General features: G+C 41.6%; 1 protein-coding gene across 1 annotated transcript in view; it reads right to left on the bottom strand.

The window, feature by feature from the left end:
- Positions 1 to 1,138: 1,138 nt before the first annotated feature.
- Positions 1,139 to 24,459, bottom strand: part of tnfaip8l3 (tumor necrosis factor, alpha-induced protein 8-like 3) — a 43,311-nt gene continuing 19,990 nt past the window's right edge. Inside the window, exon 2 of the mRNA XM_072695903.1 lies at positions 1,139 to 4,643. Within this exon, the coding sequence (XP_072552004.1) occupies positions 4,081 to 4,643 (563 nt within the window). The 3' untranslated portion in view covers positions 1,139 to 4,080. The remainder of the gene's footprint in view (positions 4,644 to 24,459) is intronic.

Raw genomic sequence — 24,459 nt, 5'->3', positions numbered from 1 at the left:
CTGAAGTACTCTAGTGTAAAGATATGAAGGCTCCCTGGATTTTTTGCAAGCCATAAAACTACCAATATCTATTTCAGTGTGTTGTGTTTAGGTAGTTAAACACACCTCCAGACACAGAATAATCCCTTAACAATTTCATGCATCAGTAGTTCTGAAGTAATGACGAAGGTTTGTACCTTTTCCTGCAGAACTCATTTTACAGCAGAACTTCACCAGGCCCAAATGCTTTATTTCCTAAATGTATTCAAGGGTCCAAGATTCTTCTCCATTAGATTAGGTTGAATATGATATTTTCATTGATTACGTACTAAAAGTTCAAAATTCATTTTGACAGGACAATTTCCAACCTCTCTATATACTTTATCCCTTACTTTTGTTGCCTTTAAGATGACATTTCCTCTTTTCTGATTGGCTGCCCCGTGAATAGATGGGACTAAACTGGCTGAACAGGCAGGTGTATAAGCTGCATTCCAAAGCCTGTGCTGCTGCCGATATATAGGTTTTTGCCCATAGATTTGAAGACATTCAGACAGAAGCTCAGTAGTGTGGACAAGATATTTAGGTAATCACCATCCCACCTCATCCCCAACTCCTAAACCCATCCCAAAAGTATTGGATGGAGCACCATCCATCATTCCAGAGATCACAGTTTCACTGCTGGGCTTCATACTCCTCTAGCCCATTTGGCATTAGGCATGGTGCCAACAGGTTCATGTTTATTTGCTCCAGAGAGTCCTATTTAATTGGCAGTACTTCTCTACAGTGACTATAGAAGCATTGTGTGTCTTCGCACTGTATACAGTAATTTATATATATAATATTTATATACACTGAAAAATAAGCATCAATAAAGTATTTATGTGTAATAATGAATTTGAGGGTGGAACTGTACAGTCTGATGGATGGTAGAAATGCCCTACGAAAGCATTATCCAGAGATTAAGAGATGACTATAGATTCACCCCCGGATCTTCATCTGATGTGTCACATAGATTTACGCCCTGCAAAGAGGGCAACTCATAAAGTCACTTGCTAATTATATTTGCCAGTACTGCGCTAACTCTGCATGATACAGTACTTGACCTAATTGGCTAATTAGCACAATCAAAACGATTTCAAATGACCAAAGGACACTCAAGTGAGTTCAAAAAGAATGTTTAATTAAAGATAGTGCAGGTACACCCTGGGCTTACGATATCAGAGCTTGTGAAGTCACACACACACTTAACACGTGCACACGCTTCAGAGGAACACAGTGTTGGTGTAAAAGTGATATCTTGAGGAAATACAGGCATTTTGTGTGAAAAACTAATATCCTTATACAAATACTGGCCACTTCATCAGAAACCCTTTCTTTGTAGCTCCACTGTGATTTCTAGGAACTAAAAAATACATTGTTAACCCATTTTTATTTCAACAAAATCATCCTGGTTCTACTTTCCCCAGAGGCAACTTAGTGTTAAAACCAGTGACTGCAGAAAACTTGGACGCCATGGTTCCATTCCCTTTTGTTCTACAGAAACGAAGCCAGAATGGTCTGCCGTGTTGTCAAATCGGCTTCTGCAGAGTTTATGTAAAGGATAAAGGTGCACGTATTTGTCACTGTACAGTGTACACTGTACAGCGAAATGTGTCCTCCGCATTTAACCCATCTGGTAGTGAACACACACTCACACACACACATGTGTTAGGGGCAGTGAGTACACACACACACACACACACACACACAGAGCGGTGGGCAGCCAACTCCAGCGCCCGGGGAGCAGAGAGGGTAAAGGGCCTTGCTCAAGGGCCCAACAGTGGCAGCTTGCCGAGCCCGGGAATCGAACCCACAACCCTGTTATCGATATCCCGGCGCTCTAACCGCTGAGCCCCATATATATGTGGTAGGGACCAGAGATGAAGCCAGACCTGCCTTCACATTTGGTAGACCTGCTCACTTCTCCCAGACCAGGCATGTCTCAGAGCACCTTCATTGAGCTTACAGTGTTTAAGCAGAGTGGTTTCCTCCTTGGATTCCTAGTTTATCCAGTAAGTATAATGTTGCACTGAAAGCTCATGTAAGTTCCACTACAACTCAGCTATTCCATGCAATGAAGCCAAGGCTGTCAATCATTTTATTTAAAGTGTAACCACACTGCGGATGTAGCGGAGGTTTTTTGTTGGAATTAGAGACTAGAAAAAACGTTTAGAGGAGGATGGGAGATACAGGGTTTTCTATTAAGTGTTTAGTTTGATGTTCGATCAACCGTTAAGTGAGAACCTACGCTAAAAGAGAACCATGGCAATTCAATAAACCCCTGGTTAGAGTGTTCTTCAGCTGGTTAGAGGGTTCTTTGCATTGGTGGAAAAACGTTTGGAGATGGTTCTGTATAGCACCGAAAGGGATTCCCCTATTGTCACGTTTTGCTTAAAGGCTTTTTAATGAATTTTTTTGATTTGTTTTTTTATATGAACACAAAACAACATGGATTTTTTTCTGCGGCCTCAGTCTCACACACCTCTGCTCTTGATCTACTACAAAGTCTTAGTCTTGACTTGGTCTAATGTTGTTGATTACCACAATAATAAATGGGTAGAGGGTGGCTAAAAAACTGTTCACAAACTGTACAGCTATACAGTGGAGCTGTAAAGTAGGTTTCTAATAAAGTGGCCAGCAAGTAGAGACAGAAGGGAGGAGTGTCTAATGAAGTGGGCAGTGTAGAGTGTATATTTAAAGCCTATATAGTGCACTCCACTTTTTGGCTTGCGCTTCTTGGCCTTGGGGAAGGTATTGGCCTTATTTCCAATGAACTCTCAAAGCGACTGGAACAATCAGATCAGTGAAACTCTTCGTCATGCTGGATTGGCTTTTCAAACAGGTTTTATTTTCAGTGCTCTCTCTCTCACACACACACACACTCATACAATCACACTCAGAAAAGAAAGCCACTCTGGGGTGTTACGTCAATATTACGTCAGCCATGTTTGCAGTGCTGTGCCATTGTTGAGGAATAGGTAGGGGGCAATGTCGTACAGTGCACATGATGAAAATAGGTGATCACAACAGTGAGCTTTTTCCCAAACGTACACACACGCACATACACACACACCCACACACACATAGAGGTTTGGATACAACCACATCAAGGCATTGTGATATCCCATCTCTCCTTCGAGGAAAAGATAGGACAAAGGAATAATAATAATAACAATAATAAACGGACAGTCCAGTACCAGAAGCGAGAGAGGAGAAGAGAGGGAAGATAGATAGAGAGAAAGAATGTTGCAAAAATATGTTGGTGAAAGCATCTTAAATGTAATTATCAATAATAGTAAAATTATCAATAAAAGACTGTCATTTGTTCCAACATCATGATAACTGTGCAGCCCTACATTTAAGATGATATCACCTGCTAAGACATGGACCATGGCCATTGACAAATCTAGGTCTGAGGAGCCATTAACCCTGCTAAATCTAAAGAACCATTAACCCTACAGAGTCTAAGAAAGAGCAATCACCTCCTCCAGAGTCTGAGCAGCCAATGGCTGTCCTGAGTCTGAAGAGACATTTACTTTGTTACTTTATTACGTCTTAGAAACTATTGGTCTCTTTGAGTCTGAGGGACCACTGATCTAACCAAGTCTGAATTGCTATTGGCCCGTCTGAGTCTGAGAATCCTTTAACCCTACTGAGTCTGAAAAATCATTGACCCTACTGGGTCTGAGCAACCACCAACCCTTTTCAGTCTGAGGAACTGTTGACTGTTGTTGACACTAATGCATCTGTGGTACTGTTGATTCTACTGAGCCTGTACAACTGTTGATCCCACTGAATCTAAAGAATCATGAACCCTACTGAGTTTGAGAAACTGTTGACACTGCTGAGTCTGATGAATCACTGAGTCTGTCCCTACCAAGTCTGAGGAGCATTTGACATATTTGATTCTGAGCAACCATTTTTGACCCATCCTCAAAATCATTAGGGTAAATGATTCTTGCCACTTCACCAAATTAATTCAATGTTTCATGGTCCATTTTTTGCAGAGAAGGAGAGGAAAAAGAGGGAAAGTTGAAGAGGAGGAAGAAGATGAGATGCTGGCTAAAGTACACCCTCATCCAGAAGTTTGTTTATCCCATCACAAATCTTTCTTAGGGAGAGTCTGTATTCCTCGGAGGTGCCGTAGAGCTCAGTGAGGAACTCCACATCTGCAAAGTGGTTGAAGACGTGATCGATACGGCCGTGGGATCGGGTGGTCAGGTGGTTCTCCACCAGCTCATGGAGGAGGTCCCTGCACTCAAGGAGCAGCTCAGATAGGATTGAGCGGTCAAAGGTGTATTCAACCTCATAGAAACTGACCACCGTCATGGCAGCCTGGTTCATCTTCTTTTTGAAGCGCTCCACGGTCTCCAGCTCCTCTGGCCCAAACTGATGGTTCCGGTAGAGGATGCCCACTTTCAGGGCAATTTTGATGACGTCCTTGATGATCTTGTGTGCTTCCTTCTTGCTCTTGGTGAACTCGCGGCTGGCTTTGTAAAGCTCGTCCAGGATACCACTGCTGGTGTCATCTGTCAGCAGGTTGGCCACAGCCATGGTGGCCATCTTGCTCAGAATCTTTTTCTGAGCCTGGAGGGCCAAGGACTTGGAGTTAAAGGTCTCTGGACCTGCAGAAAGAGAAATACAAAAAAGGGGAATCAGACGGGAACTAGGAGGTTGGACTGTTGGGTTAATTGAGCTTTTCATGCTCTGCCTGAATTGATTAAAAATATGTTTCAGTCCCAGTTTTCTTACAATTATGGTAAAGCAGTGAGCAGTGTCTCAGGCATCAAACTGTGTATTCATAGCCATTTGGTGTAAAAGCTTTCTGTGAGGGAGGAACTGAATCTATCGTGAACTATATGTAAGTTTTTTTTTTTAGAACAGAGAGTTTCACACCAAACCACTGACTTTGCTGACTCTTGTTACATCTTCATCAGAATGAATTTAGATAAAATTGCTGCAATTCTCCTTTAGACATCCCGTGAATTTAATCAGGCGTGTTATAGCTAGAACCAGGCCATGGGGTTGAGCTCTAATAACCTTAAATGCATCCATCCCACTGCGATGACTGCAGTGTTTTAAAAAACACACACATACAAATTGTAAGTAGGAACTTTCCTGGTCTATCTTTGCCAATAAAGTTTGCTCACACACATTCATCATTCAAACATCTAGCGCTAAGTCAGTGTTCCTGCCAAGCTTCATATATCTGGGACTAAAGAGTAGAGGAGTTTGTTTATGGCGACTGTCTCCGTGTGATGACTTCCAGTGCCTTTAGAGCTAATTCTAAGCACAGATCTCAGGCCAAGTATGCATGAGCTACTGCACTTAAAATGATTGAATCCTCCCACTTTAAATGATTAAATATTGGGTTCAGCTCTGTTCAGTGTAAATGCGCTGATCTCCATGAGCTGAACGGAAAGTGGACGTTTTGCTGCAGACCTGAAATTAAATTGGCCACAGGTTTCCACAGAATCCTTTAAAAAAATGTAATTCAGTCAAAAGCTAATGAAAACAAAAGCCTAGAAAAGAAGAGAGGGTGGTAAAGTTATTAGGGTGGAACCGCTTATTTAAAAACCACAAATACTTCTAACCGCACTCTGGGTTTGGTTTTATTGTAGACCACAGAATGTATGCCTGTGTGTTTATGTGTGTGTGTATGTGAAGATTGCTCCAAACCCTCGTTCCATCATTAATGTGATGATTTCTACAGTGCCCACATGACTGTAATAATATTAGCATAGTCTGCAGGATGAAACCAGAGGAAATGTGTGTGTGTGTGTGTGTGTATAGCAGAGGAAAAAGAGAGGAATGCTGGTTGGTTTGGACAGTGTGTTCAGTCTGATTAGCTTCACAATCGTCTGTTTTTACATTGCTGGACTGATACACAGTGAGCGGAGATGCAGTATAAACTCTGAGATTAACCCAGACCCATCACAGACAGTTTATGTACACCAGCTAGAATCAGACATCAAGCTTTAAGCTTCTCTCTTTTAACTCTAATCTGTACTTCAGTCCATGTTTATAGACCACAGTTCGGCAAAATATCAAATGACAGTGACAAATGACTGACCCAAAATACAATCGATCAGCCTAGACATGTTTGGTAGCTGATGTGTGTTTGTTTAGTTTGCAATGTGAGATGCTATGCGAATGTTGCTAGCTAACTACATTAACACTGTACTTTGGTTGTCTCCAATTTCACTTCTGTAAGCCCAGAAAAGCCTCTCGTATTCCCATATCTGTTTGGCAGAATAATATAGATGTGGTCTAGAACATGGTATGATTGACATTAGTCTATAAACACAAAAATGAACATCTCCTCAGAGTTAATCGAAACCATCTGTACATCAGAGCAGTACATGGTATCACCCTGCGCACTGTGGTCCAGTTTAAAAGTGGAATGGTATTATATAGTGGGATGTTATGTGGATGATAATGTAGTTTTAGCCTAAATATTCAAATAAGGTCTAGCCTAGAAGTTTCCGTTGTAAACTACTGAAACACACGCCAAACACTGTATTTGACAGTCATGTGTAAAACGTCACTGATTAAACAATGTTCATGTTCGTATACATTTTACCAATATATTAGCTAGGTAAAACAGCAAAACAGTAAAAGCAATATCTGTCATAGATCTCTTGTGTTTCAGTGTTTTTCTGATTAAAATAATAAAAAAAACATTAATAAGCACCTAATGATCTACATTTCGCTCTGAATGAGCTTGCACACTCACTCTGGAAAAAAACTCAGTGCATCCAACAAGAACAAAAGTACATCTTTTATAGCCTGTGGAAAGAGGCAATGCTAGATTTTTGTGGTTAATCTGCCAGTGCTAAAATTTCTCTGTAAAATGTATCTGTCATTTGTACAGTACTGTGCAAAGGTCTGATGCTGACATTTACTGATGTGCTTATTGAATGGCAGAAGAACAGCATGTCTAAAGGATTTTTCTGCATATCTGCATTTTATTCATTTTACTGCATTTGTAACCACATACTAAGACGTGTTATATTATAATGCTAGATTTCGTAGTCCCAATGATTAAAAAAGATCTAAGTAGCTTCTAGAACTGAAGAGCTTCTTAGTCGTTGAAACATCCATCAGCACCATTCTTCTCTTTTTGGTATAAAATCAAACTCTGCAGCCCCAAAGGGAGAGGTGTGAGCAACAGTAAAGTAGTCCAGGAGCTGAATCAACACAGTAGAAGGGCATTAAACCCAGAAAAGGAATTAGTAGCTGAGTAGATGAATTTCCTCACAGACAGACTGAAGTGAAAGTAAAGCGTTAGCATTTGAAAACACTCTGAAGAGTCCATCAAACTTGGAACGGAGTAAATGGACCTAGTTAGCGTCCACCTCTAGCTGTGGGGGCGTTTGTTTTTGTTTAGAGAAGCTTTGCGAGGTGATAACTGGACTACCTCTTGTCAAATTCATAAAAGTGCAATGAAAACAGACAGGCTGGATTACAGAAACACCTACAGGCCATTTGGAGAGGTTTCCTACCGCCTACACTTCAAATAACACTGTAAAATACAGTAATATACACACTCACAGACACAAGTGATGTCATTTGTGTAATATTAATTGATCCCTATCAGATTTATTACTTTCATTGTTATTACAAGAGCTATAAAGACACCTGCGCACCTGTCTTATATTGGCTACCACACCAAGTGTTTGTATGAACACTGTGTATGTGTGTGTACATGTGTGTATATAACCCTCTGTGGGGTCCAAACCGCTGCCTGCCCATCAGTTTGAACACTTAGTGGCTGTGGGGACATTTAACAGCTCTCCACAAGGAAAAATGCCCCCACTTCTCCCGGAAAAACACATACACACCAATGCACAGTGTGTGTGTGTATTTACTGGGAGATTTGTGGAGAATGCTGTGCCGCTGAAACTGTGGGAGGCGTAGGCTTGCGTGCGTTTTTATTTAGATACCACCCATCTCCAATTTACCCACTGTGATCAAACACACACACACACACATGGGCAGTATCTCTGCTGCTGCAGCATGTCTCCTACACTCCACCACGGCTAACTTGAGCCAAAACCACACACAGATAAAACCCGTATGACTTACACAGCACATAAGGCCACAGAGCTTTGAAACTAAGCATGTGCAGATCTGGGATCAGTTTATGCACCTCTTCTTACACACTGGCACTGTGGCGAATGTTCTAAAGGGCATTTAGTGGTTTTCCTGCCTCAGAGCGGCTGATTCATGAAAATTCAGCTCATGAAAAATAAGTAGTAGTGTTGAAGCCCTAAAACACATGCTCAAATGCGTTGTGGCTGTCTAGGAGTTTGACGTGTGTTTTAAGGTCAGCCTGATATTAAAATTGAACTTTTTTATATTGTAAGATCACATACTTGATCAAATTAAGCATAATTCATTGGTTCATGACTACTTTATCTGAACAAAACTGAACAAAACTGCCAGTGTAGGGGCAGGAGGCAAGTACTCCTCCTTGGTTTACTGCAGATTAGCATTCATCTCCAACTCCATGTTTGTTTTGAAACACCAGCTTTTTTGATGGATAAAATCATGTCCCACCCATAATGATTTCCCGCTCCAATGCCCTGTTTTACTTGGAAATATATGTCCCATTAAAGCAACACCATAGAAAATTGCCATTTTTGTGTTCCTGGGCTCCCCCTACAGCCTGGAAGCATAACTGAAGCAGCTAAAAGACTTCTTTTTCTGAATGAACTGTCATTGGAAGTGAAAGAAGCATGTGGACTGAAACAGTAGAGTAATATTTCCGAATGTTACACAATAATGATTCAGATTACGCAGCGTTACAAAGTTCTTGCGAGCTTAATCTTCTTGCGAGCAAAGTTCTTGCAAGCCTTACCAAATTTACATACTGCAATTCACAACATGCCGAGCCTAGAGTAGCAACAACAGCGATGCTACTCTACCTATTAAAGTCAGTGAAGCATCACTTATTTTAGGGTTGTTAAGGTGTGTGACTAGGAATATGGCTCCATATCCAAAACTTTAATATCTAATAGATGTGGTTTCTGACACTCATGGCTATCTATAAACATAGACTAAACTATGTTAGCATAGCTACCCATCTCAAGGCCTGGATTGTGTCCATACTTTAGTCCATGTTTCTACATAACAGAGAGTGTCAAAAACCAGATAAGCAAGTGTATTTGGGGTAGAAGAGAAGAAACTCTTGTAAATCTCTTCTATAGTCGGTCAGTGATGAATTAGCCACTGGAGAATAGTGACGAGCGAAGGAACTGGAGGCTCAGAGGGACAGACTGAGTGTTCATTAGTCACTGTGACAGAAATCGAAGTGCAAATGACATGTGTGCTCAGTATAAATGCATCTTTTGAAAAGGCCAGTGTTCTGTGGTTTAGTCTATGTTCTGTTCAGCCCTACATGTATAAGTGCTACTGATACGAGTGTTGGAATGGTTAGCAGAACAGCCGGGATTCTACTGTGCCTGCCGCTTAAATTTAGCCCCGCCACATGGAAGACATTTATTTTACACGTTAGTCTGAAGTTCAGATGCTGATGATGTTGACTCAGGCGTACATGTCACAAATGACATTTACACGCGCGTAAGCGGATATGAATGATGTAGCTGACATCCTGCAATGGCATATTAATTTCTGTCCAGCTTTGTCATCATAATATTAAATTAGTGTCATTAAAATGGGGAGGCTCAATTGAGCCACTGCAATCAGTTCATTAAAGCAACACTATGTGTAAAGCGTGAATGACACTTGCCAACTGTAGGGGGAGCTCAGGAGCAAGAAATGCACATGCCTATGCCACTGTTTCTCCCATTCCCAAAATGTAGTGAATATTTGTTACCTGAAGTTTGCTTCTTAGCTTTAGGCTGAAGCTACGAGGCTAATGTAGCTAATCAATGCATATTAGCATCCTGTGTCTGTTAACATGGCGCACACTCACCTCAAACTGTGTGGATGTGTGCGGAATCTCTAATAGACTTGCTTATGTGGTTTCTGACACTGTATGACCCTATGACTGCTAAAGACAGACTAAAGAACAGAGCATTAAACACAGCAGTGCCTAAATGACACCTTCCAAATTGGGTTTCCCTGTACTTACATATGTCAAATATATAAAATTTACATATATCATTTGTACTTGTTTATTTCTACATGTAATAAACTGCATGTTTGTCACTCACTGTCTCACTCATCTACTCTCACACACACACACAAACCCTCTCTATTTTGCTTGCTCCAAAAAATCGATTTCTGGGATAATGTGTATAAACTGCAGGCGTCAGGGAGACTCCCACAACTTCCGTGAGAGGTGGGATGTCTGGCATTCAGCTATTATAAAGCATAAATCAGTGAAAAACCAAGTTTATGTGTGTGTGTGTGTGTAAGGGGGCTTACTTAATATTAGGAGAGGCTACCTGTGTCCTCCTAAGTAAGCATCACATTTGAATTATTCATATCTGTAATGGAGTACAATACATTATTTAGGGTTTTCACAAATGCATTTGGTAATGATTGATTGTCACTGAGTCATTGTTTGAAGATTAGAAAGTTCTCAAGACGAAGCAAAAGGAAGAGAAGTTGAGAATACTGGAAGTACAGTACACTCCTTTGGTTAACCGGTTACCTGTCCAGGCTAAACCAGTGTGCCCTCCTTTTTTAACATGTCTTCTATATATCTTGCATCAGAGCTCTACTCTATTTCCGCTGGTGTGTGTGTGTGTGTGTGTGACTGTTAAAGTAACCCTGTCTAAAAGTTTAAAGCCTCTGTCCTTGTAACCCTGCCCTCATTGTGAACATGACCCTTCTGTGTTTCATGATCCAGGAGCTGCACAGACATCATATGGCCTCTACATCCTCCCTCCCCACTACCCAGCCCCAACTAGGGCCCCGTCTCCAGATATTAAAAAAAAAAAAAACAGATTTCAGTCCATCAGTTTTTGAAAAGATTTCCATCCACACAGAGACAAAAGCGCTTGCATGAGTATGCTAGCCCTGTATGGGGGCGATGGTATCTATTAAAGAGAGGCATCAAAACACTACAAAGAAGGAAGAAGACACAGAGGTTTCATCCCAAATTACACACTACCCCCTATGTTGTGTGCTATGCAAGTCATGAAATTACAGATTCAAAATCTAAACAGAGCTTTATTATATATCAGTAATAGAACAGTAATTACTTATAAATTAGTAATTTATTCATATGTGGAAGTCTGAAGTCTAGTGCTATCTTTGTGTAGACGCTGTAGTTTTATGACTGAACTGAACTACTGACAATGGGGACTTGCCGGGCAGCCAACACACTCGGAGGAAAGCGTTGGTTCTGAGGTTCACCACGCTAGCCAACATTGGTGAGGGGAGAGAAAGCCATCTACCCACCCTGGAGAGAGAACGGCCAATTGCGGTGTCTCGGACTCCGGCTATTGATGGGAATGCTGTATGGCTCGAGATTCGAACTTGCGGCCCCCGGGCCACACTGGTATTGGAGAGCATTTTTGAAGAGTTCCATAAAACCTTCATTTTTACAAATATCCGGGTACGTGTGGACAGGACCCAACATATACTTATACACCTTCACAAAGCTGTAACCACAGTCTGGATTTTCAGACAATTGATCTGGACAGGGGGTGCTGCTGTACTGGAGTTTTGAGAATGGAAACACGTCAGTCACTTTACTATTATGATTCTCTGCTGACCTGGCTTGACTTTATTGATGCATCTCAAGGAACCAATAATTGTGTTTTCCATTAAAGCTGTAATGTGGGTGCACATACTTACATACATACATACATACAGCCAATTAGCTTGCCTACACTCAGTAGCTAGACCTCCAGTCAATCAGCACTCAAAAAGCCAACCAATTAGTACTCAGTAGCCAGAAAGCCAGCCATTCAGCATTCAGTTAGAATGCTAAGCAATTCTCACTCAGTAGCCAGATTGCCAGCCACTCAGCACACGGGTAGCCAGAATAAAAGCCTATCAGTACTCAGTAGCCAGAAAGCCAGCCACTCAGGCCTTGATTAGAAAGAATGCCAGCCAATCAGCATTCAGTAGCCAGAATGCTAGCCAATCAGTACTCAATAGTCAAAATGCCAGCCAATCAGCACACGGTTAGCCAGAATGAAAGTCCGTCAGTCATTCACTCCGCTCTTGGTTAGAGAAAATGCCCGCTAGGCCTCATGGTTTTTGAGTTGATAATGAGTGTGTGTGTGTGTGTGTGTGTGTGTGTTTCTATTCCTGCTGTACTGAACCACTGTGCTCAGGGATGTGTGTATGATGATTTTTGACCCGTTGTGTTTCTGCTTCCTCTGCAGGACATGTGCGCTCGCACTTCTGTATCTGTATGTAATCCAAAGGCAGCTTTGGGAACTGATGCCAGAATTGCTCCTGATTTGCATATGATTTGCATGCAGAGCGAAGTCTGTTCACTGAGTCTCTGTGTTGGGGTTTCTGTGTGTGTGTGTGTGTGTGTGTGTGTGTGTGTTGTTGATAGTTGTATGCTGTTTACTGGTGCATCATTATTTGTATCTCGGGGTGGTTATATGTTTTGTTTGCTTCTTTTGGTTTTCCTGGTTTTTGTATGTGTGTTTGTGTGCGTGTGAGTGTGCGCAATTCGTGCGTGTGAGTGTGTGTTATTTATGTATTGATATGTGTCTGAAGCTCTTTGTTTTCTGGTCTAGGTTGATGATGTAAGTGCGATGAGTCAGTACGGCTTGATTCCAATATACACGCACACACACCTCTCTCACACACACACACTCTCACACAGCTCTACACTGCCCTCAGGCAAACCAGTGTCAATCCCATACACAACCTGTCACACATTCTCTCTCTGGCTCTCTCACTGTCTGTCTCTCTCTCCCTCTCTATCAATTTCTGAACATTAACATGTGTGTGTTTGTGTGTGTCCGATGGAGAGAGAGAGATGGAAAACTGTAAATAAGGATAAAATGAGTTGTGATGTCTCTGTGTGTGTGTGTGTGTGTGTGTGTGCATCTTAGAATCTTAAAAAAACAATGTTGACGGGTGTTTAGGATGTTATTAGTGTGTATGTATGGAACAGTGTGGACTACTGAATAATCTATTGCCACAAATAATTCATAGCAGATAAATAAATAAATCCTACTAAACAATCCATAGTGAACTGTGAATAATTTAAACCAGACACTGAATAATTCATAGCAGACACTGAATAATAATTTATAGATGATTCTGAATAATTCACAGTAGATACTGAATAATTCATAGTAGATACTGAATAATTTCTAGTAGATCTTCATAGTGGTTACTCAAATTTGATGCTGGATATTTCATAGTAGTTACTGACTAATTTAACATAGTTACATAAACAGCCCGGCATTTTCCAACCTAATCTCTATCTACTGCTTCTGTATAATATGATCGATTACCACAGTCAATAATTTCACCACGTGTCACAAGTTTCCTGTCCTACAGAGAAATGACTGTCTGTGGTGACTGACCATATCTTACCAATGCAGCAGACATAGATACAGGTTCACACTTCTGGATAGTTTCTTAACTAGCTGAACTGTTTGAAGGGTAAAGGAGCTGAAATGAGAGAGAGACAGAAAGACAGATGGAAGTGACTCTGTGCGTAGTTCATGAAAAAAAACACCCCTAAAACCTGATTTACACAAAATCAAATTTTGTGCTTCCCACACGGAGCTGAGCGCTCTGTGGTGATGACGAGCACAGGGCTAAATGCAGCTCTAGCTGTGTGTTTGTGTGTGTGGTGTGTGAGACAGATGCAGACCCTGCACCGACCGGCTGCTGTTCGAGAGTCTGTCTGATGGCTCTTTGACATGGTTACAGATGCAGAGTGAATATAATCTAAATATAATAATAATCTAAATATCATGTGTTGCGTGTTTCCTGTGTGGGGGCTTGGCTAAACTTCAGATGATCCTCGTCATCTGGACTTCAATGAGAAACAGACTCTCTCTCTCTCTCTCTCTCTCTCTCTCTCAGTTCAGCAGTGCTTGTGAAATAAATGTGAAAAAGAAAAGAGCAGACAAAGAATAATAAAATATATACAAATATGCACTAATCAGCCATAACATTAGTACCACTGACAGGTAAAGTTGATTATATTCATCTACAGTGGAATCTGTCAAAGGGTGGATATATTAGGCAGCAGGTGAACAGTCAGTTCAGTGGTGATGTGTTGAAAGCAGGAAAAATGGGCAAGTGTAAGATTCTGAGTCACTCTGACAAGGGGCAAACTTAGACTGTAAGGGCTAGACAACTGGGTCAGAGCATCTCCAAAACACCCGGTATGTCTGTCTGTCTGTGTGTCTGTCTGTCTGTCTCTCTCTTTCTCTCTCTCTCTCTCTCTCTCTTAGCCTTTCTCTTTTTCTCTTCTATCTCTCATACTCTCTCTACCTCCTCCTTTTCCCTGTGCTCTCTCTCTTCTCTTGATCTCTCTTTCTCTCTCTCGCTACATCTCCCGGCACTCTCTCCTAGTTCATCTGTTTTTCCTCTGTTTGCTCCCCATCTCTCTTACTCAGTCTTACTTTCAACATCTCCACTTCCTCCTCCTCTCTCTGTCCCCTTCTATCTCTCTGGCACACACTCTCTCTCTCTCTATTATACAGACTCTCAGGACCATCATATCTATCTTCGCTTACGCTTCCTCAACTCTGTTAAAGACAATGCGTGTGTGTGTGTGTGTGTGTGTGTGAAACAGTGGGAATATGTAAGTGTGTGTGTGTGTGTAAAGGTAAAGGTGCACGTATTTGTCACTGTACAGTGTACACGAAATGTGTCCTCCCCATTTAAACCATCTGGTAGTGAACACACACTCACACACACACATGTGTTAGGGGCAGTGAGTACACACACACACCCAGAGCGGTGGGCAGCCAACTCCAGCGCCCGGGGAGCAGAGAGGGTAAAGGGCCTTGCTCAAGGGCCCAACAGTGGCATCCCGGCGTATCCCGGCGTATCCCGGCGCTCTGTGTGTGTGTGTGTGTGTGCGCACAGCCACACACACACACACACACAGAGCGCCGGGATACGCCGGCGCTCTGTGTGTGTGTGTGTGTGTGGCTGTGCGCACACACACACACACACACAGAGCGCCGGGATACGCCGGGATACGCCGGGATGCCACTGTGTGTGTGTGTGTGTGTGTGTGTGTGTGTGTGTGTGTGTGTGTGTGTGTGCGCGCACAGCCACAGTCAGTGGGTGAGCTGCTTTGTTTACGTGTTGTGTTTAGAGTCCCTGTGTTTATGTAAACAGCCTGTTTACTGTAAATATCTCACAGCATGCTGGGTTGTGGTTTCCACAGATATCTCTGCGAATACAAGTTCCACATATATAAAACTTCTCATTATGAAATTAATGGAATAATGTTATGAGGTTGTTCCACCTGTTTGCAGGCATTTTCACTTTATAAAATGTTATCAGGTGAAATAATCATATCTAGGGTAACATGCAAAGGATTTGAGCACCCCAGGCCAGACTGCTAGGTAGCTGAATTTATAAAGTATAAAGTTTTAAAGTATTTATAAAATGTGCACCACCTGGTCTTTCCTAACAATGCTTGTAAAACATTATTTTATTTTATCTTGCCTAAAATGTATATTAATAATTTATCTTTAACTGTCTTTATATCTTTTAACTGTCTCTTTATCTTTTGACATAATGTGACAAATTGACAAATTGTGTCTAAATTCCAGGATGAATGGACCAATAGAAATGCTCCACAATTACTTGGAATTGCCTCTTTTTACACTGACTTCCATTTAAATGATGAAGGTTTTTACTTAACAAAGCAAAACCAGAAAACCAGCTTGATTCTGACTGGCGGTGCCCAAACTATTGCATGCCACTCTATATATAACAGTTTGCATCAGGACATATTTAGAACAATCTGACCATAGATATGTGTTGTCTCTTTGTCTTCAGCTGCTGACCTCACCCTGTGACTCATGTAGTGTCTATTTTAGAGTGGAGCTAAATAATGAGGCTATCATACAGACCAGTGGCGCACAACTCATTATTTACCAGTTTTGTGAGAACTCATCAGAGAAAAGGCCACAGCATCTACATCCAGCCTGCCTGTACAAGCGGGCTATGTTTGTGTGGGTGTTTAGCATGCTGTAGAAAATGCTATTACCCAACAACTACTGCTCACTTCCACATGCTCAAAGTTTCACATGCATAATTTCTCCCTCTTAACATAATGTAGCTGATCAGCCAAGAGATGTTTGGTTCTTTAGTTTTATGCTGGAGCTATGAAGCTAATGTGGCTAATTAGTATTTGGAGCCTACGTAGCATGGTGCTACACACAACAATGTATGACATACGTAGGTATGTACATAACTCAGGGCATTGGAAGCAACCCAAAAGCCTGAATATCATGGCCCTGACAACTGAACTTTAAATATTGTAGCTATTGAAAAAGTTTCAGGGGCCCCGAGTGGACTATAAGTCACTATAATCAGCAGCTGGTGCCCAGAGAGAGCACAGTTGGCCTTGCTCTCTCTAGGGTGGGTAGATGGCACTCTCTCCTCGCATTGCTTTGCTGCAGTGCTGGCTTTCACTAGCATCTGCAGGCTGGTGCGCCGAAAACTGGTGCCCCGCGATGTTGCATCGGTTTGAAAAATGAGAGGTTTGACTGCGCACGTGTTGGAGGGGGGCGTCTGTTGGTCTACCCTCACTAGTGTTTGGGAGAGTATGTACGGGTTGGGTAATTGGGTATTTGGCGGTCCAAACACACATACAACATACTAAAGAGATCATTTAGTGTCAATGCCACTAAAACGCAAAAGCAGAAAAGAGCTGTGCAGAAACCTTTTCTTAAGTACATATAACCTGTACACACACCTACACACACTGATACAGTAATAGCCAGGTGAATGAGCCTCATGCTATTTGTGATTGACTGTACCAACAGATTCAGCAGGACTTTGGAGCTATACAGACTGTCGAAAGCAAATGGATACCCTCTATTGAAGAGTACTCAGGCAACATGCAAACACATGTACTTTATATGGCTTATATTTATATGTTTCTGATAGGGCATAACAGCAACCTGAGAACCATAAATGCAGTTCACCACTGATGATGGGGATTTAGTGATGCTGCGTAGCATTTGGAGTGTACTTGCTGAAGTGTGTTGTTAGCTTTTGGAGTGTAACTTTAGCTTTTGGAGTGTATCTGAAGGCAGGGGTACCATATGGGGGGGAACGCTAGGGTAATTCTAAGGGCCTGTGACTGACAGGGGCCCTAAAATGTATTTATTGAGCATTTTGGCAAAATTAGAGCTGTGGGGCCCAGGGTTATATCTTTTCATGGGATCCAAAATCCTGGCAGCTCCCTTGTCTGAACTACTGTATATCATTAGCTTTAGGAGTGTATCTGCAGTGTAACACTGGCGTTTGAAGTGTATACGAAGGGTAACATTAGATTTTGGAGTGTATCTAAAGGGTAACATTAGCTTTTAGAGTAAATCTGGAGTGTATAATTAGCTCTTGGAGTGTATCTGGAGTCTATCATTCGCTTTTGGAGTGTATCTGCATTGTATTGCTAGCGTTGGAGTGTATCATTATTAGCTATTTGAGTGTAACAGTAGTGTTATGAGTGTTTCAGTGGTGTATGTAAATGTATTGTTTGTGATTGGAGTGTAAAAAACAGCCTGGCCTGCCGGCTTAACCAGCATAGGGTATGTTTTTACATTTACATTTATAGCATTTAGCTGATATTCTTAACCAGTGTATCGCTTGCCAGTTTGAGTGTATTGCTACAATGTATAGTATCTTTAACATCAAATGTATTGTTAGCAATCTGAGCATATTGTTAGCAGCTACAGTATTTTATTAGCATTATAGTGTATTGTTAGCAGCTAGAGTGTATGCTTAGCAGTTACGCGCTGTAAGTGTATCGTTAGCTTTTAGAGTCATTTGCTAGTGTTACTGTTTAGAGTGTTGGTGGGCTGTGAGCGACCCCGAGGCGTGAGGGACTGATACTCAGCGCGGATAACACCCAATGTCATTTCTGTCAATCATAATGGAGAGAGAGAGAGTGAGAGTGACAAAATCAGAAAGAGAAGAAATAGAGAGGGACTGCGGAGACAACTTCATGCTGGTCACACACTCGCACCTCACACACATTGGCACCAATGCTTCTGACAAGCCTGGGTGGAAAAATGACATTTCCTGTCCCGAGGTGCATACGTATGTGTGTGATGGGGGTCAGGTGATTGACCATGTGTGTTTGTGTCACAGTTGGGCATCATTAGGGGTTGTATGTGTGTTCCCTGAGTAGTGTGAAGTGTGTGTGTGTGTGTGTGTGTGTGTGTGTGTGTGTCTTGAGGGCTTTTGCCAGCATTGGTGCTAATGTAATCAGCAGTGTGAGATTGAACACTTTTAGAATGTGTGTGCTCGCTTCCTCTTAACCAATAAGGTCTGCCATAAATAGATCGGTGTCCAAGAGCACTCAAACTGTGGTGTGAAAGTCATTACTGTAATACATTTAAATCAACAGAACCCACAATTTTATTCTGTTTATTAAAGTGAAAGTTTGTCAAATAAATAAATAAATAAATAAATAAATAAATGACTCCCCCAGTAATTGGTGCATTTTTCAACTGGAAATGTTTCCATGGTGTTTGGATGCACATAATACTGTACATACATTATCAACTGGTATTTCTGACAGTTCTAACCTTGGACAATGCGAACAATGCAACATATTTTGGTTAGATTTGTCTTCAGACATTGGTAAGGGATTGTAAAATCCGAAGTTTTTAGCTAACCGTTTTTTTGAGAATACTGAAATCATGTACAGTTATCAGAAACTTGGAATTTACATCATTACCTGTTCCGACATCCAACGTGTGCATAACTGCAAAGCTAAACCATCACACACTAGTCTCAAACCATGTGAATGGCACTGTATGACACACTGTTACCTATAAGAAAAACAATAACAAAGCTATGTAGCATAATTGGAGCATTGGAGAGAGTTAGTTAGGGATTCATTTTGGAGTCTTGCAGACAGATTTTAAGGTAGGCATGAGGTACATTCACCTGGCTATTACAGTATCAGTGTGTACAGGTTATATGTACTTAGGCTAGAGCTGATGATGGGTCTTTGCAGGAGACTGATCAGTTTGGAGAACAGGTTTTTGCAGCGCAGTTTGAGCATTTGTTGTCATCCTTGTATCTCCAGTGTAACCAAAGAGTCAAACTTCAGACACTAAACATGCCTTAGCTGACTAACTAAATGTGGTGGGAAATCTGATAACTGTGCAGACTATTTCTTTAAAGATATACAAACATTGGCTTCTTGTTTGATTTCTGGTGTTAAGTGGTTACCTGTTTATTTTCCGATGAACATGGGAGTTCAGTCATTGTGGGAAGATTGTGTGTTTAGGTAAGATTCCCAAAGTGGAATGCTTACATTGGATTCGGACCAGCACGGCTAACAGATTTATCCATTAGCTGAGCATCAGTGGACACACACATACACAGTTTCCCACTATCCAGTCCCCCTGAGGGCCAGGCCATTGACCCATGGGACACTAAAGCACCATAACTCGTTCAAGGACAGGAGGGTCTGAGCCATCATGTTTTGTGCTGTTGTGCATTTTTGGGAGTCGCTGTAATGTTTGTATTTGTAGTAATGTATTTCTGAGGACAGTAAAATGCAAAAAAAAAAAAACTACTACTATTGATTTTTCACATAAGTTTACATGGATCTACAATCTCCTTCAAAAGTATAGATCACTGAAGTCAAGCGTCGGTTTGTAGTCGGCATTATGCCCATATCTGACAGAATTTTCAATGGCAGAAATGAAAGGGGGTTTCAAAAATGGCCTCTGTCTCATCCTGTGGTAAATACATATGCTCTGAACTCTCTAAATATGAATATTGCTACATGTAAGCTCATATCAAGGTTTTGAGCTTGTCTTTTTTCATCAGGGAAGTAATGCAGAAAGCCTACTTTGACAAGCTCTACAAGTTGACCTGCACTCAGGCTACACTTCTCAACATCACAAGAATGGAAGTGGTGTTCACCTCTTTTAATACTTTTGTGCTCATCCCTAAAGAAGGACGACAAACCACAAAGCGATACGGCCATTGTTGCCCACTTTACTTCTGTGTAGCTTACTGACGTCTAACTGATGCGCAGCAGCATTAGTTTGCATGTAGCAATATTAGTATTACGACTCTTAAATGACCTCGTAATTTAGAGGCTCCAGTAACACAGGTTTTTTTTTTTTTTACAGAGAACAAAAAGTATAAGCACATACTTAACTTGCACCTGTATACCAATTTCTGTTAGCCATTATCCAACTCGTCAGCACTCTCTCCCTATTACATGCAATACTCCGGTCAGTAGGAGGGTGAAGATGCAACACATGAACAACCAGCCACTGCCTCTTTTCAAAGTGCCCCTGCAATGTCACAGGGCAACGAATGCACCGGGTACCCAGCTCTTATGTATCGACTAGCAGACGCTCATGCTGGTCAGCATCACACTGAAGTGATGTGGGGTAAGAGAGAGCCATCTACCCACCACAGGGAGATCAAGGCCAGTTGTGCTCTCTCTGTCTCCGGCTGCTGGTGACAGGCAGCATGACCCAGGTCATAGTGGCAGCATCTTAGTCACCTGGACCATTTGGGGCATGACACTGCTGCTCTGTGGAACATGGGTAATTGCCTTCATGAAAAAGTATGAGAAGGTGCATGGAGTGCTCATAGGGAGCACTTGTATTCACCCGTGTTGGTGAAAGTTAAAGAAACAGGGGTGCGAGAGTGCGAATGCGAGTAATGGGAAAAGGCCACTGAATGTGGACTGAGCTAAAAAGACTGCTGCACATCCAAGAATACACACTTGATGCACGCTAAGACAGCCACATTAACAGACTCATTCAAACACACACTCTCTAGTGTGTGTGTGCGCATGAACATTGTGGGGGCGTCTGGCTGTGCCGTATTAGTGACTGTGTCTGCATTAATTTATTGCTAACCAGTACTGCTAATGTGGAAAACATGTACGTCTGTCAGCGATTAAAGAGACGTGCACCCACATCAGAGGCTCGACTGTCTGCTCTGCACTCCCAGTGTCATCAAATGTAACTCAGTTACACCAGCCAATAAATAATCTTCCTGTTTCTGGTGAACACACTAGTTAGCAGCTGTTCATACAGCATGTCCGGATAATATGAGCATTCGTCTCTAATCATAATGCTGCTGTGTGTGAGTCAAAGCCAGGGCTCTGGTTTTTACCTTTTTGTAAATCTGTAAATCTGTAAGTAAGTCTCTGCTCTTTTTAAGCCACAAGGCTGGTTTGAGTTGGCCTCTCTGTGCTTCACCCACATGGGTTCTTTTGCAGCAAGCAGCGGTATTAAACCTTTGGTTGGCCTTTGATGCGACATGACTATGAATTAAAAGGCTATAGACTGACCAAATCATTTATTAGTTGGTTTGATCCTGGATTCATCCAAACATGAAGCACAGATTCATAGGAAAGTCAAGGCTGGTCAGAAAGCTCACAATAATTGGCTGAAATTGGTGGGCCTGAGTTTTGCTTTAAGTGGACTCTGGTGTGGTCTGCTGCACATGGAAGCTGTCCTCGCTCTCTACTGTTGGGGGTTTGAGTGATTGGTTCATTTTGTGACCACATTTGTAATAATGTGACCGCTTGCCAGCATGGCTAAAAAAAACTCCTACGAGAATGGCTCCTTGTTTGCTGGTGTTGTATGCTAAAATGCCATGACTGCAGAAAAGCGTTGTTCTTTTGTTCATATCCAAGGGAAATAAGGAAAAGCAATAAACAGATGAACCTAGGCCTTATTATTTAGGAAAAATGCATGCAGTGATGTTCAAAACTGCACAATCAATCCACAGTTCTTATGGAATCCCTCTGTGTGAAAGCAAACCACGATAACAGGCTCTTTCCCCAAACGAGCCCTGAACGGTTCTGGGGGTGTGGACTTGTATATTTGGGATAAGTGTAGAAATGCCCTACGCTGTGGCCCAGGAGTGCAGCTATCTGTTTGGGTGGGATTGACCTGGCTGTGCTCTCATTGGTTGGGACACAAGGTGCATACTGATGCTTTATTCAATCACAGTATGTGTTAAATCATGTGGGTTGAGTTGGGGCTCTCGGGTATATTGAACTGCTAGACAAACCTTGAAAAAACTACTTCATGATTACACTCAGATTTATTGGTATGCTGACTTTCCCCTCCAACAGCCATAGTCTCTAAACAGCTTTCCAAAAAAACAAAAGATAAAAAGAGGCAGAAAAGAAACCGGTGAGATTTTTCCCCCTCTTTTTTTATCTTGTCTGAAGTCTCAACAGGCTCGTATGACCTTGTGTGGGTCTGAATACCAGGTGTGTTGTATGAACAGACGCTAGCAGATGCTAACAGAAGCTCTGGCCTTGAGACGTCTGCATCTGGATCAACAGCATTTCTCTGGAGAATCAAGTTTGTGTAGAGGCCTGTCAGCAGTGGGCGACTTTGGCTTTTGTCTGCTGGTGTGTATGTGCATGTGTTTGAGAGGCTTCCTGCACTTGAGGCCAGGTTCTACTGATTGATACACCCACACAAAGAGGAAAAAGCCCCAAACATATCATGGAGGGATTACAGCAGTTTCAGAGACAGAGCGAAGGTCATTTTGAGTTTGGCTACTAAACACTGAATGCAGTTGTTACCACTGTGTGTGTGTGTGTGTGTATGTGTGTGTGTGTGTGTGTGTGTGTGTGTGTGCACTCATTAAGCTAACCCTTAAGCCTGTATTGACTTGGTGACGTGCTTTAATGTTTATATGGCCAAACATTATTACTGCAAACATGGGAGACACAAAAACAGTGTCTACACAAACACACACATGCACACACACAAACACACAGTCTCTCCCTCAGGGATAGAAGTAAGAGTAAGCTTTGTAACTTGCTAGCTTTGAAAACCGTGCCACTTTGTAGTACTAGGTGGTATACCAGTTCATTCAGTACACCTTTTAACATTCGTCATACGGTCTAATCATAAACGCTTAGCACTACTGGGTTGCTAGAGACACTAGGCACTCACTACCTAAGGCCCCCGGGTCAGTTTTCAAGTCCACCAGATTTAATATGATAAATAAACTCACTAATAAAAAAGTTTTTATATTCTATGTTTTTCTAACACAAGAATAAGATGCCTACATATATACAGCAATGAGCCATAATATTAACATCGGCAGCTTAATATTGAGTAATGTCCCCCTTGTGCCGCCACAGTAGATCTGACCATTTGAAACTCCACAATACCTCTCAATATATATATATATATATATATATATATATATATATATATATATATATATATATATATATAAATGTACTGATATACCAATATAAACTCACAGTCATGCCAAACAAAAAAAAACATTATATACTGTAAAACGTCTCTGACCATATGGCTCAGTCCTGCTACTTTATAACCTGCTAGCTTTGTAAAGGCTCATTTATGCTCAACATTAAATATGGATATGGATACAGCCAGAGCCTTATGTCCACATTCTGCATTTATTTGTCTGTATATGAGCATGTTCTCTGAAAGATGATCTCAAGATACGGATGGATGTGGGGGCAGTGTAACCAGTAGTTTAAGCGAAACACAGTAACTGCCGTATGGACACAACAAAGAAGAAACTCAGAAATGAAAAGAAAACTTACGGCTGGACTTTTTGAAGATAGACTTCATCCTAGTTAGGATTGAGTTTAAGCCCATGCTACTGCACTACTGCGTGTACTGCTTAACATCCATGCCAATGTAAAGTACGCATTGTTTGAAATGGACAGAGCCTACTAACCCTGTTCCACTGTAACACTGCTATTGGGATTCTTATGACACCTATTTACAGAGACAGACGCACTCTCTCTCACACACACATACACACAGGAAAACATTTTAATAGGTGATCTACTTTCATGGCTCATATATTTTTGCATTCAGTTCTACACATGTACAATACATCCACAGTCTGTAAACCTGAGGAACAGATCAATGAGGATCCTGCCTTTTGGATTCACAACTCCATTGGGAAGCACGTCAGTCGGCGGTTCCGCTGTGTCAGATCAATTAGATTGGATTGACTTTGAATGATGCAAACCTGCTAATGGCCTGAGACTGGCTGTTTGAAATCCCCTTACAGCCTTTTTCTTCTCTGGTTCTGTTCTCCTGTACGAAAAGGTTTCACTTTTTAAGCTGAAGTCCAAAAGCCAGAGTGCTAGGGATGGTTGTAAGAGGGAAAACTCAATTTGAGCTACAGAAATAAAAATGAAAGCATGAAAATACACCAATGTACCATTGGTGAAACCGTCAGCGGTGCACCTTTAGTATTCTTCGCTATTGAACATAATTATATCATATTCTGAAAACCAAAATGCATTTTGTCTCTGAATTTTGACTGAAATGTAGT

Source organism: Salminus brasiliensis, chromosome 13 (genome assembly GCF_030463535.1).
Source record: "Salminus brasiliensis chromosome 13, fSalBra1.hap2, whole genome shotgun sequence".
In the NCBI taxonomy this organism is placed as follows: Eukaryota; Metazoa; Chordata; class Actinopteri; order Characiformes; family Bryconidae; genus Salminus; species Salminus brasiliensis.
This window is presented reverse-complemented; position numbering and strand designations above follow the sequence as displayed.